The 11,774-nt window shown below is 38.8% G+C and overlaps 3 protein-coding genes across 6 annotated transcripts; 1 reads left to right on the forward strand and 2 right to left on the reverse strand.

Moving 5' to 3' along the window:
• The first annotated feature begins 84 nt into the window (after positions 1-84).
• On the forward strand, positions 85-3,919 carry LOC120002944 (transcription factor RF2b-like). 2 transcript variants are annotated; one of them, XM_038851813.1, is made up of 5 exons: positions 85-830; positions 2,368-2,500; positions 2,948-3,032; positions 3,191-3,382; positions 3,469-3,919. In XM_038851813.1, the coding sequence occupies exons 1-5, from the start codon at positions 214-216 to the stop codon at positions 3,474-3,476; spliced, it is 1,035 nt and encodes a 344-aa protein (XP_038707741.1). In that variant the 5' UTR covers positions 85-213; the 3' UTR covers positions 3,477-3,919. The 2 variants fall into 2 exon arrangements, with proteins under 2 accessions (XP_038707741.1, XP_038707740.1); XM_038851812.1 differs by having other exon boundaries at positions 86-830; positions 3,191-3,919.
• A 587-nt stretch (positions 3,920-4,506) lies between these two features.
• On the reverse strand, positions 4,507-5,325 carry LOC120002945 (non-specific lipid-transfer protein 1-like). The gene is made up of 2 exons (XM_038851814.1): positions 4,907-5,325; positions 4,507-4,755 (listed from the first exon to the last, which is right to left on the reverse strand). The coding sequence occupies exons 1-2, from the start codon at positions 5,263-5,265 to the stop codon at positions 4,746-4,748; spliced, it is 369 nt and encodes a 122-aa protein (XP_038707742.1). The 5' UTR covers positions 5,266-5,325; the 3' UTR covers positions 4,507-4,745.
• A 616-nt stretch (positions 5,326-5,941) lies between these two features.
• On the reverse strand, positions 5,942-10,828 carry LOC120002942. Of its 3 annotated transcripts, none has more exons than XM_038851811.1 (6): positions 9,760-10,828; positions 9,131-9,579; positions 7,488-7,636; positions 6,998-7,064; positions 6,828-6,889; positions 5,942-6,176 (listed from the first exon to the last, which is right to left on the reverse strand). In XM_038851811.1, the coding sequence occupies exons 1-5, from the start codon at positions 10,706-10,708 to the stop codon at positions 6,833-6,835; spliced, it is 1,671 nt and encodes a 556-aa protein (XP_038707739.1). In that variant the 5' UTR covers positions 10,709-10,828; the 3' UTR covers positions 5,942-6,176; positions 6,828-6,832. The 3 variants fall into 3 exon arrangements, with proteins under 3 accessions (XP_038707739.1, XP_038707738.1, XP_038707737.1); XM_038851810.1 differs by lacking the exon at positions 5,942-6,176 and adding an exon at positions 6,453-6,722; XM_038851809.1 differs by lacking the exon at positions 5,942-6,176 and having other exon boundaries at positions 6,453-6,889.
• Between the last annotated feature and the right edge of the window lie 946 nt (positions 10,829-11,774).

Here is an 11,774-nt window from a genome sequence, read left to right on the forward strand (position 1 = left end):
ATGGGCTTCGTGAGCAATCAGGCTATTTATGGGCTTCGTTTTGGGCCGAGCTTACTAAAACTTAATAGGCCTGTTCGCGGAAGTAAAACGGTATCGTTAGAAACGGTCGGAACGACTGCAACTCCTTCCCATTTCATGGGTCTCTGATGCAGCAGCTGCCTGAATGCAACCAGAGACACGGAAGAGAAGCGCAACAACAAACTAGGTGGGCACATGGAGATCCGAGATCCGAAACCCAATAGCATTCTGGGTTCGAATTCCAGTCCCAATCTGAATCCTCCTCCTTACCATGCTCACATTGCTAACACAAATCTAAATGCCGGTACTTCGATATCTCCATCACCACCAACAATAACGGCGGCAGCGTCGCCACAGTCCATCTTCTCCGGGAGTGGGCCTCTCCACAGGAGGGCCCATTCGGAGGTTAGTTTCCGAATTCCTGAGGACATGAGCATCATAGTGATGAATCTATCGCCATCAGGTCCTGCAAACGGCGGCGGAGGAGGAGGCTCGTCCACGGCAAGCCTCGAGGAGATCGGATCGGAGGACGACCTTTTTTTCACCTACATTGACGTTGAAAAGGTAAACGGAGACAATGGAAGTACAGGAGGAAGTGGAACGGGAGGGAATTTTAGTTCGGGAAACTGTACGGATCAGACTGTGGGTGGTGGAGAGGGAGAGAAAAAGCCCCAGTCGACTTCTCGGTCAAGGCATAGACACGGCAACTCGGTGGACGGTAGTGCTTATGACGAGATAATGGAGGCCAAGAAGGCTATGCCTCCGGATAAGCTCGCGGAGCTATGGAGTATTGATCCTAAGCGTGCTAAAAGGTTTTTCTTTTTGTCTTTTTTCTCTGATTTCGTACCGAAATTGATCAGAAGATATTGGTTTTAGCTTCTAAGAATCTTGGGATGATACTGAATTGATGATTTGGGAATAACTCGTGCTGTAATTAATCGGATGACCTTATTCCACACAAGCAAGATTCTATTGTCAAGTTTTTCCTTTGTCTCTGCATAAAATCTAAGGATCTTTTTGAAATTTGACGTTTAATTTCTTCCACATTGACCATTTCACCAGAACACATTATATATTTATCCTTAACCCCTAGTTGTAATCTTTTGGAGTTCAATGCAGAATGGGGAAATGCTTATATTTTTTTTCTTCTTTCATTGTCATTTGTAAAGATTGAAGACTACCAAGAGAGGAAGAGGCTTACTTACAAGTATCATTTCCGATTTGGTTATTTTGCAACATTAAGTAATTTTCTTCACTTTTTGCAGACTGACTGTTGAACATTTTGGCATGTTTAGATCCAAGAATTCTGTGCTTCATCATTTTAGACCATTCACCTTGGTTTCAAACAGTACCATTCAATTGCCTTTGCTACTTGCTTCTAATCAGGAATGATTTGAGTTCGTTTCCTAGTAGTATGGCACATCAATATTTTTCCCCATGGATTATTTATATTTTGGAATATTGAGATTTTAGAAATCAAACTAGATATTTTGTCTTCTGCAACTTCCAGCAACAGAAAAGTGGGTTTTATACTTGATTGCTTTTGAATCTTCAATGAGACCTACTTCCTCCATTCAAAAACAAAAAGGAAACCTACTTCCTAAATATTTATCATGACGGTTTTAGACTTAGATTTTTAGTTGTTTTCCCTCTTTTTTAGCATTTTACTCATGTGTGACAGGTTTCCTTTACAGATGTTTGGCAATAACCTCTCTTTTTTTGAGTTGTTCAATGGGGATTGTGGGGATTTGAAACCCTGCCCTTAGGGCCAAAGAGGTGGAACCATCGTTTATATCAGTGATTCTCCTTGATCATGCTATATTATTTTGCAATTCTAGCTTCTTCAAATAGTGTAACCTTACTTGTATTTTCTTCATATTCAGTTATTACTGGAAATGATGGAGACTATATTCTTGTAGGACAATTAATTATTTTGACATAGACTTGATAATCTGATATCAACCAAACTGAAATGGCTTATGCAACTCTTCATAAGATAAATAGTAGATAGAATTATAGAAAGCAACTTAACTGTACATCTGAGAGAATATACCTAAACTTCCTTAACTTACCTGCCCTCAATGACTGCAGAATTATCATAAACAAATAAAAGTAATTTTCAAGAGGAGCATCTAAAATGAATAGTGGAATTGGAAATTGATTTGAGTACTCATATCTTCTCCATCCTTCATTTTGATTTGGTATATGATGCCATTGAGCTTCCTGTCCATATGTGCTCATGAAAAAACATACCAACATTTGTGCATTTTTTTTTTGTTTTGTCGACCAGGTTCATAACCTCTGCCCCTCTCTTTAAGCATCTTGTCATGTATTACTTTTTCTCTGCAGAATACTTGCAAATCGTCAGTCAGCTGCTCGTTCAAAAGAGAGAAAAGCGCGATATATACTAGAACTCGAGCGAAAAGTTCAGACCCTTCAAACAGAAGCCACCACGCTTTCTGCCCAACTTACTTTATTCCAGGTTCTTGTTTGCAGACCTTAAATCGACATGTATTTACATACTGTATCGTATGAGTATAACATATTCTAACCTTATTTGCAACACAAAACCTGAGAAGACTGGCCAGTTACCTATGACCCTGAAGTTTATTTCATCGGCATTCTCCAAGTTTATCGGATGTTTGCAAATAAAGTGGTTCGTGATGAGAAGGTTGCTACAAATAGTTGAGATATCATAACTGCTTTTAGTTCTATCAATCATCCTACTTTGTCTTACCAATAAACCCTTTTTATTAAAGAGCCGCTTTGACAACACAAGCCAGGAATTGTTTTTTTTTTTTTTTATAAATAGAAACATATACCAAGGCACCAAGCAATCTTTTCATAATTATTGTCTGCCTCCATCCTTGCAATGTTTTGGTTTACTATTTCATATTATGAACTCGTTTCCTCCTGTTGGCATCTGCAGAGGGACACAATGGGACTAAGTAGTGAAAATACAGAGCTTAAGCTTCGGTTGCAAGCTATGGAGCAACAGGCTAAGTTGCGTGATGGTAAGTGTCACTTATTTACCATTTATGCAAACTTTTGTTCTTTTCTTTCTCTTTGCAATGGTGATGCTTATATTTATGGAAGGTATCATATTGTTAACTTAAGCATCACTACATGTGTACTATGTAATATTCCAACTTACTTATTCTTGATTTCTCAGCTCTTAATGAAGCACTAAAGAAGGAAGTTGAGAGACTCAAGATTGTGACTGGGGAAATAACTAGTCCCGCTGAGTCGTTTGACTTGGGAATGCATCAGATATCCTATGCTCCATCATTCCTTCCAATTTCACAACAGCCTGGACCTTCTGATCACCAGAACATGCCAATGGCACCATTTAACCATTCCCAATGTAGGATATCGCCTCATCATGTAAATCAAACCAATTCTCATCCTTTCTCAGAAATCTCACAAAACGATCCTCTTGGCCGATTACAGGGGCTTGATATTAGTAGTAAGGAACCAAATACTGTTAAATGTGAGGGCCCCTCAGTTTCTGCAAGCGAAAGTAGCACTACCCTTTGAAGTGAATTGTCTGCTGACTTGCTCACTCAATCATGGCACCCTTGTTTATAGCTAGGCATCCTGTCATTTAGAGAAAGTACTCATATAATACTCTCTATTATTTATTACATTGGTGTTATGCGATCTACTTTTAATTTTTTATTCTTGGAGTTTTCCCAGGAAAAGGGAAAGCACTTTTAGGTTTTTGATGTATCAGAGGTGCTACAACTTATGGGAATGACCATTCCATGGATCTTCAGATCTCATGATGATGCCGCCTTTTAGAATTCATCTGTATCCTTTTACATGTAAGACTGCATAGACATTTGTGCTCGATTTTTCTGCTTACACTTTCCTGGAGTGGTTGAAGCATCGTTTTCTCTCAGTAAGTGTGGCTCTGTGTGTGCATGAATTGTTTTCAATAGGCTGTTATTGTTTAAATGTGAAATTGTAAAAAGTATTCGCAAATCAAATTTTATTGGTCTTAAATTTGATCGAGACATGTCCTTATTCTTGTGAATGTTTAAATTGGTAAAAGAAAAAAGAAAAACAATAAGCTAGGATGCATAAATTGCGCATATGATTGGATTTGGGGGGTGTTATGTAATGCTGTCCATTTGTCTCTTGTGCAAATTTCCTGCTCCTTGTTAGTCAAGGCCAAGGAGCAGTAATTGCCTTGACATCTTCGTTCACGGATGATAAAATAGGCTCAAAATGGGAAAACGACCGTGTGTTATGATTATGGTGTTGAGACAATTAAGGCAAGAAGCTTGGTTTTAGTAGTAAATGATAAGTATCTGGAATAATCTGTTTTATGGACAAGTCCGGGTGCCACTGTCATGCTCTGGCAAACTGATTATGTTCTGTTATAGGGTAATCTGTGGAACCTTAATTCTGTTAAAATATCATGACTGCTATTGTTTAGAATTCCAGTTAAATTCTTACTATAGTTGTTCTTTGAGTTGTAGAATATACATAAACAAACAGTTTATTCTTATACTTGTATTTCATGGGTAAGATCATTTAATTGATCTCATCTTATTTAGACCAAAAAAAAAAAAGAGTAGGTAAATGTTTATTGAACTCTATCTAGTACACTCCATAGGAGCATTTTGCTTCAACAAAGTGTGAGCTTCCGTAAACTTTATTCAGGTACGTACTCTGCTTTCCTTGAACCTGTAGGTATAATAGGGAGGGTTGTCGAATTTCATTCAGTTGAGCCTGCAAAAGATGAGCAAACTCGTGCTGCTTAGTTATGTCAACCATTGCTGATTTGCTCTAGTGTAGTGAGTTAGTTACAGATGAATACGTATGAGGTCAGTCACCTGAAAAGAATATATCAGAAAAATAATATATAAGATGAGAGAATTACTTTGAGCAGTCAAGAGTGGGGCTAAGCTTGTAAGGACAAGCACTCCCACATATGTCGGGGAGGGTGTTAACTCTGTCGTAGTTGAGTCCGGGGATCCTGGCAGCTCCTTCCTTGACACACTGGCATTGGGTCCTACGATCTTCTGCGGTCTTAGAGGCAGCATTCAGTGCTTTGATCCCCGAACAGCAAGCGTCTGGCACCACCCCTCCTAAGACTCCATACCCAATGCAAGGGGTCAGCCAGATCGTCACCTGCTCACATGTTATTGCCGACGCTGCATTCGCCTCCGGAACACCAACCAAGATGGACATTATAAGCACTGCAATGCATGAAACCCTAACAACTTGGAACTTAACCATATTGATTGGAGTATTAATGTTTTTTTTCTTTTGTTTTTTTTTTTTATCGAAATACAAAAGAAGCTTTAAGCTTTATATAGAGTGCTCCCCCACTCTTGGAGTCGAAACGAAGAAGTCTGGCTGCGAGAAGTGCCAAAGATGATAAGGGTGAAAGACTTTTCTAAGCAACATTGTCCATATACGATGATGAGAAAAATCAAAAATGGATTCTGGAAAATTAGTTAAAAGTTACATCTGACCTGATTTTGGGGTTGGGTTTTTCTTTTTTTCCTTATTCGACAGCTGAGCTGATTGTGGAAGTTGAATTGTTGAAGGAGACGTTGTTGAACTTGCACGGCCACGGATTAGAATTTCCGGGAAAGTACCATTTCTTTCAATACGATGTTCTTGCCACGTGTTTCATTTTCATAAGTGATAATAGCGAGAAGATTAGTCTATCATTATCAAATCACTGTATCTGATGGAGTTTACGCCTAGTAACACACAAAAAAAAGGGGATGGGGGCTGGAATTATTCCAGTAATTTCACCAGATCTACATCATCCAATGCAACAATATATTGATTTGACAACACTACACCCAATACATTCAATGGTGTAGATCTGATGAAATTGCTGGAACGATTCCAGCAAATCCTTTTCCCAAAAAAACAAACTATAATTTCCTATTTCTTCATATTTTTGACAAACAAGTCCAAGATGGCAGCTACTAACCAACAAACAAGATTATTAGACACACACAAACTCCAACCCTAAAGATAACTTAAAAGATTAGGAGACCCCATGTGATTTTTGCGAAAAATGTATTCAAGGTGGATGGATTTTCCCCTATGCTTTATTGACGCATTCTTTCTTCGTTTGTAGCTTTTTCTGTGGCATTAACAACACTAACCACGAGGACTCCCACTTCACCCTGCAAATCAAATTCAATCAGTCACATACAATTTAAAACAACAGCAACAATCCCCTGGTGTCTCTGTCTCTCTGCCAAGTCAAATTCTTTGAGCCTTCAGTGGTGGCTTAGCTGCCCACAATTTAATAAATCTTGTATAGGAAGTTTGAATATGTAAAGGAAATCTCACTGATGGAAGTTGAAGGAAGTGCCCATGATGGTGAACCCTCCAATGCATGCTCTTCATGCTCTCAGGTGCTACTTCCAAGTTCAAGGGGTTCATAACTCATAAGGTGATTATAGCAAAGATTCCATTATGTTTATGTAGCAACTAATAAACCCAATAAAATTTTACTTATGTAGGACAAAAACAGTTACTCGGACTTCCCTCTTCCTTCATATTGTCCAACAAATACATCTCTGCATGATTACAATCTTATAAGCTCTGGTCTCTAGACATCAGCTAGCTAACCAACAAAAGAAAGAAGGTCCACTGGAGGCTCTGCTAATATTTTCAGTCAGAAGATACTCATTGCTTACAAACGAGTAATATCTCTAAGTTTCCTACTACAAAATAGACGACATACATCACAAAAGGTGCACATTAGTTGCAAGAAAGTAATGCACAAAAGGTGTCCAAAATCCAAATTATGAACATGATCTTATCCATACCCCAATTAGACGGAACCACGGTGATACTTTTGCATGTTTCGCCACTTATCCTTAAGATCAACCTGCATACGTAAATAAATAATAAACATAAATATAAATTATTCTAACTTAGGAAAAAGTGACAGAATGCAATTGGTAAATATATCACAAATGAGATTTGGCATGCTTACTGTGGACCGTAGTGCAAGCACATCTTGCTTGGCATTCCAAATGAGTTTCCAATTTCCCACACCATACCTTAATTGAAAGGACAGAAACAAAAATGTCAAAATATGAACAATAACAAGATGTACAAGTAGAAACTGAGCTTTAAAAGGTTGTCACAAAACCTATACTATTTCAGAATCCCAAGGTCATATTGATCTGGGGTTCGTGATATTTGGAGGGACCTTTCTATTCAAAAATATATATATATATATTTGGAGGGACCTCGACCTTATAATTATACACCTATGTCTATAAAGTAGGGTTCGTGATATTTGGAGGGACCTGGACCTTATAATTATACACCTGTGTCTATAAAGTAGAGACAACGCAGAAATCCCCATTTAAATGGGAATTGGGAAACAAGTGATTGCATTACAAATAAATAAGTAAACAAACTAGAACTCCTTGACTTCCATCATCAAAGGTGCACATAATATAAGGGCAATCACATACTCTCTAACACCCTGCAATAAAGCTTCTTCTTCTGCTCCAGTCCAGTTTCCTTTGCGTTTCCTACTTAGTTTGTTTAGAGGAGATGTAGCCGCTCTTGTTGGGTCATCCAGGCGAATTCTCTGAGGCGATCCATCCACTGAATCATCCCACTACCAAGACAAGAAAAAAACAATAAAATAACAAAACATGAAGCAAAAGCAAAGAATTAGTACTTACATAATTCCAGAAAGACAATATATTTAGATACACACCCACCCCCACACACACTTTGAAGCCTGTAACTTTGAAGCACATACAGACTTCGAAGTATTCAATTAAACAACAACCAAATTTCAGGCCATAAGACTCAGTTCTTTTAATGCATAAGGGCATTAACATAGAAACAGTCTCTACTTCTATATTTACAATGAAGTTAATATCACAAAGTAAAACAGTGAGCAAGAGCTTAAAGTTCAGCAAACGCATTAGAATCTCTTAGAGTACCTCCACAAACAGAAAAATGTGCTTCCCTTTTGAGGCTCCATCAATATTCAGTTTATACCAATCATTATGAGGGAAGACCTTTTAACACAAAATGACCTCTTAAATCAGTACGTGGCATATCAACTCAGAGGCCTATGTTAATCAAGGCATTACAACATGGGTGAGAATAATTTTTCAACTCCGCATTCTCGTAGAAGAAAAACAATCTTTTTGCCTCCTTGCGCTGGTCAGTTTGGATCTTATACGGAAGTATAGAAACGAAATTGTCCATGGTTCACCTCCACGTGATCCAGCTTCCATCATAATCCAGATTCAACAAGCCCATTTGCAGCATGTCCATGCATTGTCCCAAAAGACTGTCAAGCGTGCCGTGGCTACTATATGGAAAGCTCCAAAGCCAATTACTTCAAACTGAACCATCTCTCTACTCCTTTGGAGCGGCCATTGCAAGGGACCATAATGGTACAATTATTATTAGGGGTTTACAACACCCCAATCTGATTGAAGACTGGTCCAATTGAATCCACAATCAGTGAATCTCGTAGACTTCTTCAAGGGTCTTCATGGAGCTGCACAAAGATTAGCAGGAGCCAAAACTCCTGGGCCGACTCCTTGGCAAAATGGTCGATACTGGTGGTTACACTGGCAGCATTCTCACATGTTATTCCAAGACAGCGCTATGGCTGACAAGAGATGAAGACCCTCCTGACCTTTTCTTTGGGCTTTTAAGTTCTTACTTGTTTCTGTTTCTTTCTCTTGTTGTTCTTCTTTATTTGCCATATAAAAAAAACACTGACTACAAAAATGTATCAATACTCATTTTAGAATTTTTACAGCATTTTACTTGAGCATATATGTGCCCAAATACACAGTAAAACAACACACGCAGATGAAAACCATAAAGCAAGGTAAGGAACGCAACACCCGCTCTTTCCAATAAAAAACAAAGAAAATTGATATATATAACAGCAGACTTTGTAGGTCATCAAAGCCTGAAGTAAAACCAGATGAAAATGGACCAAATACATCAACATGGGGAACTACAGCCAGAATTTAGAAGGGGGGGAAAAAGAGGGCATACAACATATTAACACAAAAGGAAGAGCCCTTAACCAGAAACAATAAAATTGAGTACACTATAAGCAAACATGGACAATTACCTCATAGGTATGGGCAGTGACATTCCTTTCCATCAAGCTAGGTCTAGGAACATTATTGTGTACAGCTTGATCACTACTGTGGGTATGTACACTCCTTTTTAAGATGTGAGACCCTACATTTTGAACAGTTTCACCACTGTTGGGGGTATTTGCAGTGTCCAAGTCATGATGCACTTGATTTCTGGCTATTTTGGATTGCACTGCCTCAGCAATTCGCAATGCATCTGGGAGAGGGTCCCTTACCACCCTTTGCAATTCCAAAGAACTAGCTCTGAGAGATTCTATCACTTTATTAAACTCAGGGGACGGCAGAATATCATATTTGCTTCGAGGAGGCAGTTCTATGGGCAACTCCTCATCGTCAATGTCATTAATAACCGCAGGTCTCCTGGCTTGTCTTCGAGATGTAGGATGCTGGCATTTAGGCAATTCCATTTTTCCATGAAATTCTATAGAAAATAAAAGGAGCATCATTCCCCTGTTAAACCTTAGTGTAATACAAAAAACTTAGGATAACGCATGAAAACCAGCCTAATCACCAAACATAAATGAAGGAAGGATAACCACAAGAGATCATCTAAACGACGCAAACTGAAGACCAAATGAAAGAACATGAAATAACAAGTAACCTTTCCTCTTAGCAGCTCGCAATTCAACGCATATACTCGATGAGCTCTGTCCATGGTTATGCTGATATTCCTTCAAATTTTCATCACCCAGCCAACCCACATCACCCGCATTCTCTGCTTCCTCTCTTTCTAGTACCATTACATCAGTTTCACTTTGACCTCGATATGTACTTCCACCACTGCCAGTCCCTGACGCTTCCATTTGATTATTCTTTGCATCATGTGGCTTCTTTTGTTCTTCGCCTTTAGCTTCAATTCCTTCATTAGCACGAGAACTCAGCTCTTCTACACCTACGACATCAACTCCACCAGAATCCAAATTACCCAAATTTTGAGCTCTAACTTCGACGCTGGACACCAATCTTGGCTGCTTGGTCTGTGTTTGGGCAACCACTTCAAGAAATGGAGGACCCACAATTGTCAAAACCTCATTCAAGTAAACATCAATCAAATGCAAAGCATTAGTTTGCCTCGCCAATAATCTCACGCGGGCATGTGCGTCCCACAGTGCAGCCTCGATCTCGTCCCTACACCCTTTCAGCTCATCCGTGACCAATTCACTCTGCCTTGACTCCAACCCCCTGAATCTACCCCTCCAGATCCTATCCACAGCCTCCAAGTACTTGCCCTGCTTGAATGATGATGCCTCCAAGTAGACTGTTGTGCAATCCACGGCTGCCGCGCAATAAGCGCGCTTGAGAGAAGCCGCAACCATGATGCCATCGCCCCGGTCCAGTTCCTCCATTTTCTCGAGCGAGTTGAGAATCGATTCTGTTATCAGACCTTCCGAGATACAGCCAGTAATTGCCCGGATTACAAGCTCCTTCTGAAGACTCGAACGCTCCGTCACAACCGGGAGACCAGAGAGAATTTTGGTGAGCAGGTTATCAGAAACCGTTTCTTGCCTAGCGATGAATTCAATACACCACCGCAATATATCAGGGTCCATGGTCAAAGACTCAAAGCTTGCTCTACATCGTCGACGATTTCAATATATAGCACGAAAGAATTTCTCTGGGTTTTAGGGTTTTGACGTCTCTGAATTAGCAGCCAGTGGCCAATTTCTCTGGCGCCAAACACTGGGCTTGGGAGTAAATATCTTGTGGCTCGCGCTGGGTTTGCCCAATTACCCGTTTAGACTCGAATGTTCGCTGTCAAGTTTAGGCCCATTGTCCAGATAGCAAATAGTCAAATGGATGAAATATGGATAACATCACAAATCATTTGTGGTGAACAGGGAAAATATTTTGTTTCAATTTGTACTTTTTTACTCCAATAATGTCATATTTTGATTTGCGTTAAATAAATTTTGTATAAAGATAAATAAAGTTAACTGCTTTTGGCATGATTTGCATTTATTTTATATTGGGATAGAAATGTTATCAGATATTTTAAAAATAACTCACGATCTCCTATTTTTTAGTGTATCTCTTGACGCTTTAACCATCATCCCATCATTTATTCTAATCATTAAGGTTGATTTGTTTGGAATAATTAAAAATTGTTAGATATGAATTTGCTTTTAGAGAGTACTAGTCATATTGAAGACGTGACACATGTATGTATTGAACATTTTAGAAATAAAAAAAAAATCCCAATTGATTTGACAAAGAACAAACTTTAAACTTTGGTTAATAGCACATTTGGTCACTGAAAGATACATTGTGTTTCAATTTGTACACTAAAAGATATTTTGTCCAATTTAGGACAGTCAACCCAAAACCCCTAACTTTAAGGCTCCGTTTGGATTGTAGGATAAAACTCCGTATAGTATAAAATTATCCTTTAATGAAATTATCGAGTGTTTGGATGATTTTTAAAATACTCCGGATAGTATAACTTCATACAAAAAAGATTCTTATACGATGCCGGCAGTATAATATTAAAACACCTCCAACTCGTTTTTATTTTATACGGAGCACTTAGTATAAGAAATAACATGTCAAATGACAAAAAAACCCTCACTCTCACTTTAATTGGGGGTAATCCAGACATATTACCACAAATCTTATACT

Source organism: Tripterygium wilfordii, chromosome 7 (genome assembly GCF_013401445.1).
Source record: "Tripterygium wilfordii isolate XIE 37 chromosome 7, ASM1340144v1, whole genome shotgun sequence".
In the NCBI taxonomy this organism is placed as follows: Eukaryota; Viridiplantae; Streptophyta; class Magnoliopsida; order Celastrales; family Celastraceae; genus Tripterygium; species Tripterygium wilfordii.

Bases quoted from the DNA above. Each gene is read 5' to 3' on its own strand.
- LOC120002942 (XM_038851811.1), bottom strand. From the start codon at position 10,708: ATGGACCCTGATATATTGCGGTGGTGTATTGAATTCATCGCTAGGCAA. The intron at 9,580-9,759 runs GTTACTTGTTAT...TATTTTCTATAG, and splicing joins GCGAGCTGCTAAGAGGAAAG to AATTTCATGGAAAAATGGAA. The intron at 6,890-6,997 runs GTAAGCATGCCA...TTACGTATGCAG, and splicing joins TGCTTGCACTACGGTCCACA to GTTGATCTTAAGGATAAGTG.
- LOC120002944 (XM_038851812.1), top strand. From the start codon at position 214: ATGGAGATCCGAGATCCGAAACCCAATAGCATTCTGGGTTCGAATTCC. The intron at 831-2,367 runs GTTTTTCTTTTT...TTTTCTCTGCAG, and splicing joins GATCCTAAGCGTGCTAAAAG to AATACTTGCAAATCGTCAGT. The intron at 3,033-3,190 runs GTAAGTGTCACT...TTGATTTCTCAG, and splicing joins ACAGGCTAAGTTGCGTGATG to CTCTTAATGAAGCACTAAAG.
- LOC120002945 (XM_038851814.1), bottom strand. From the start codon at position 5,265: ATGGTTAAGTTCCAAGTTGTTAGGGTTTCATGCATTGCAGTGCTTATA.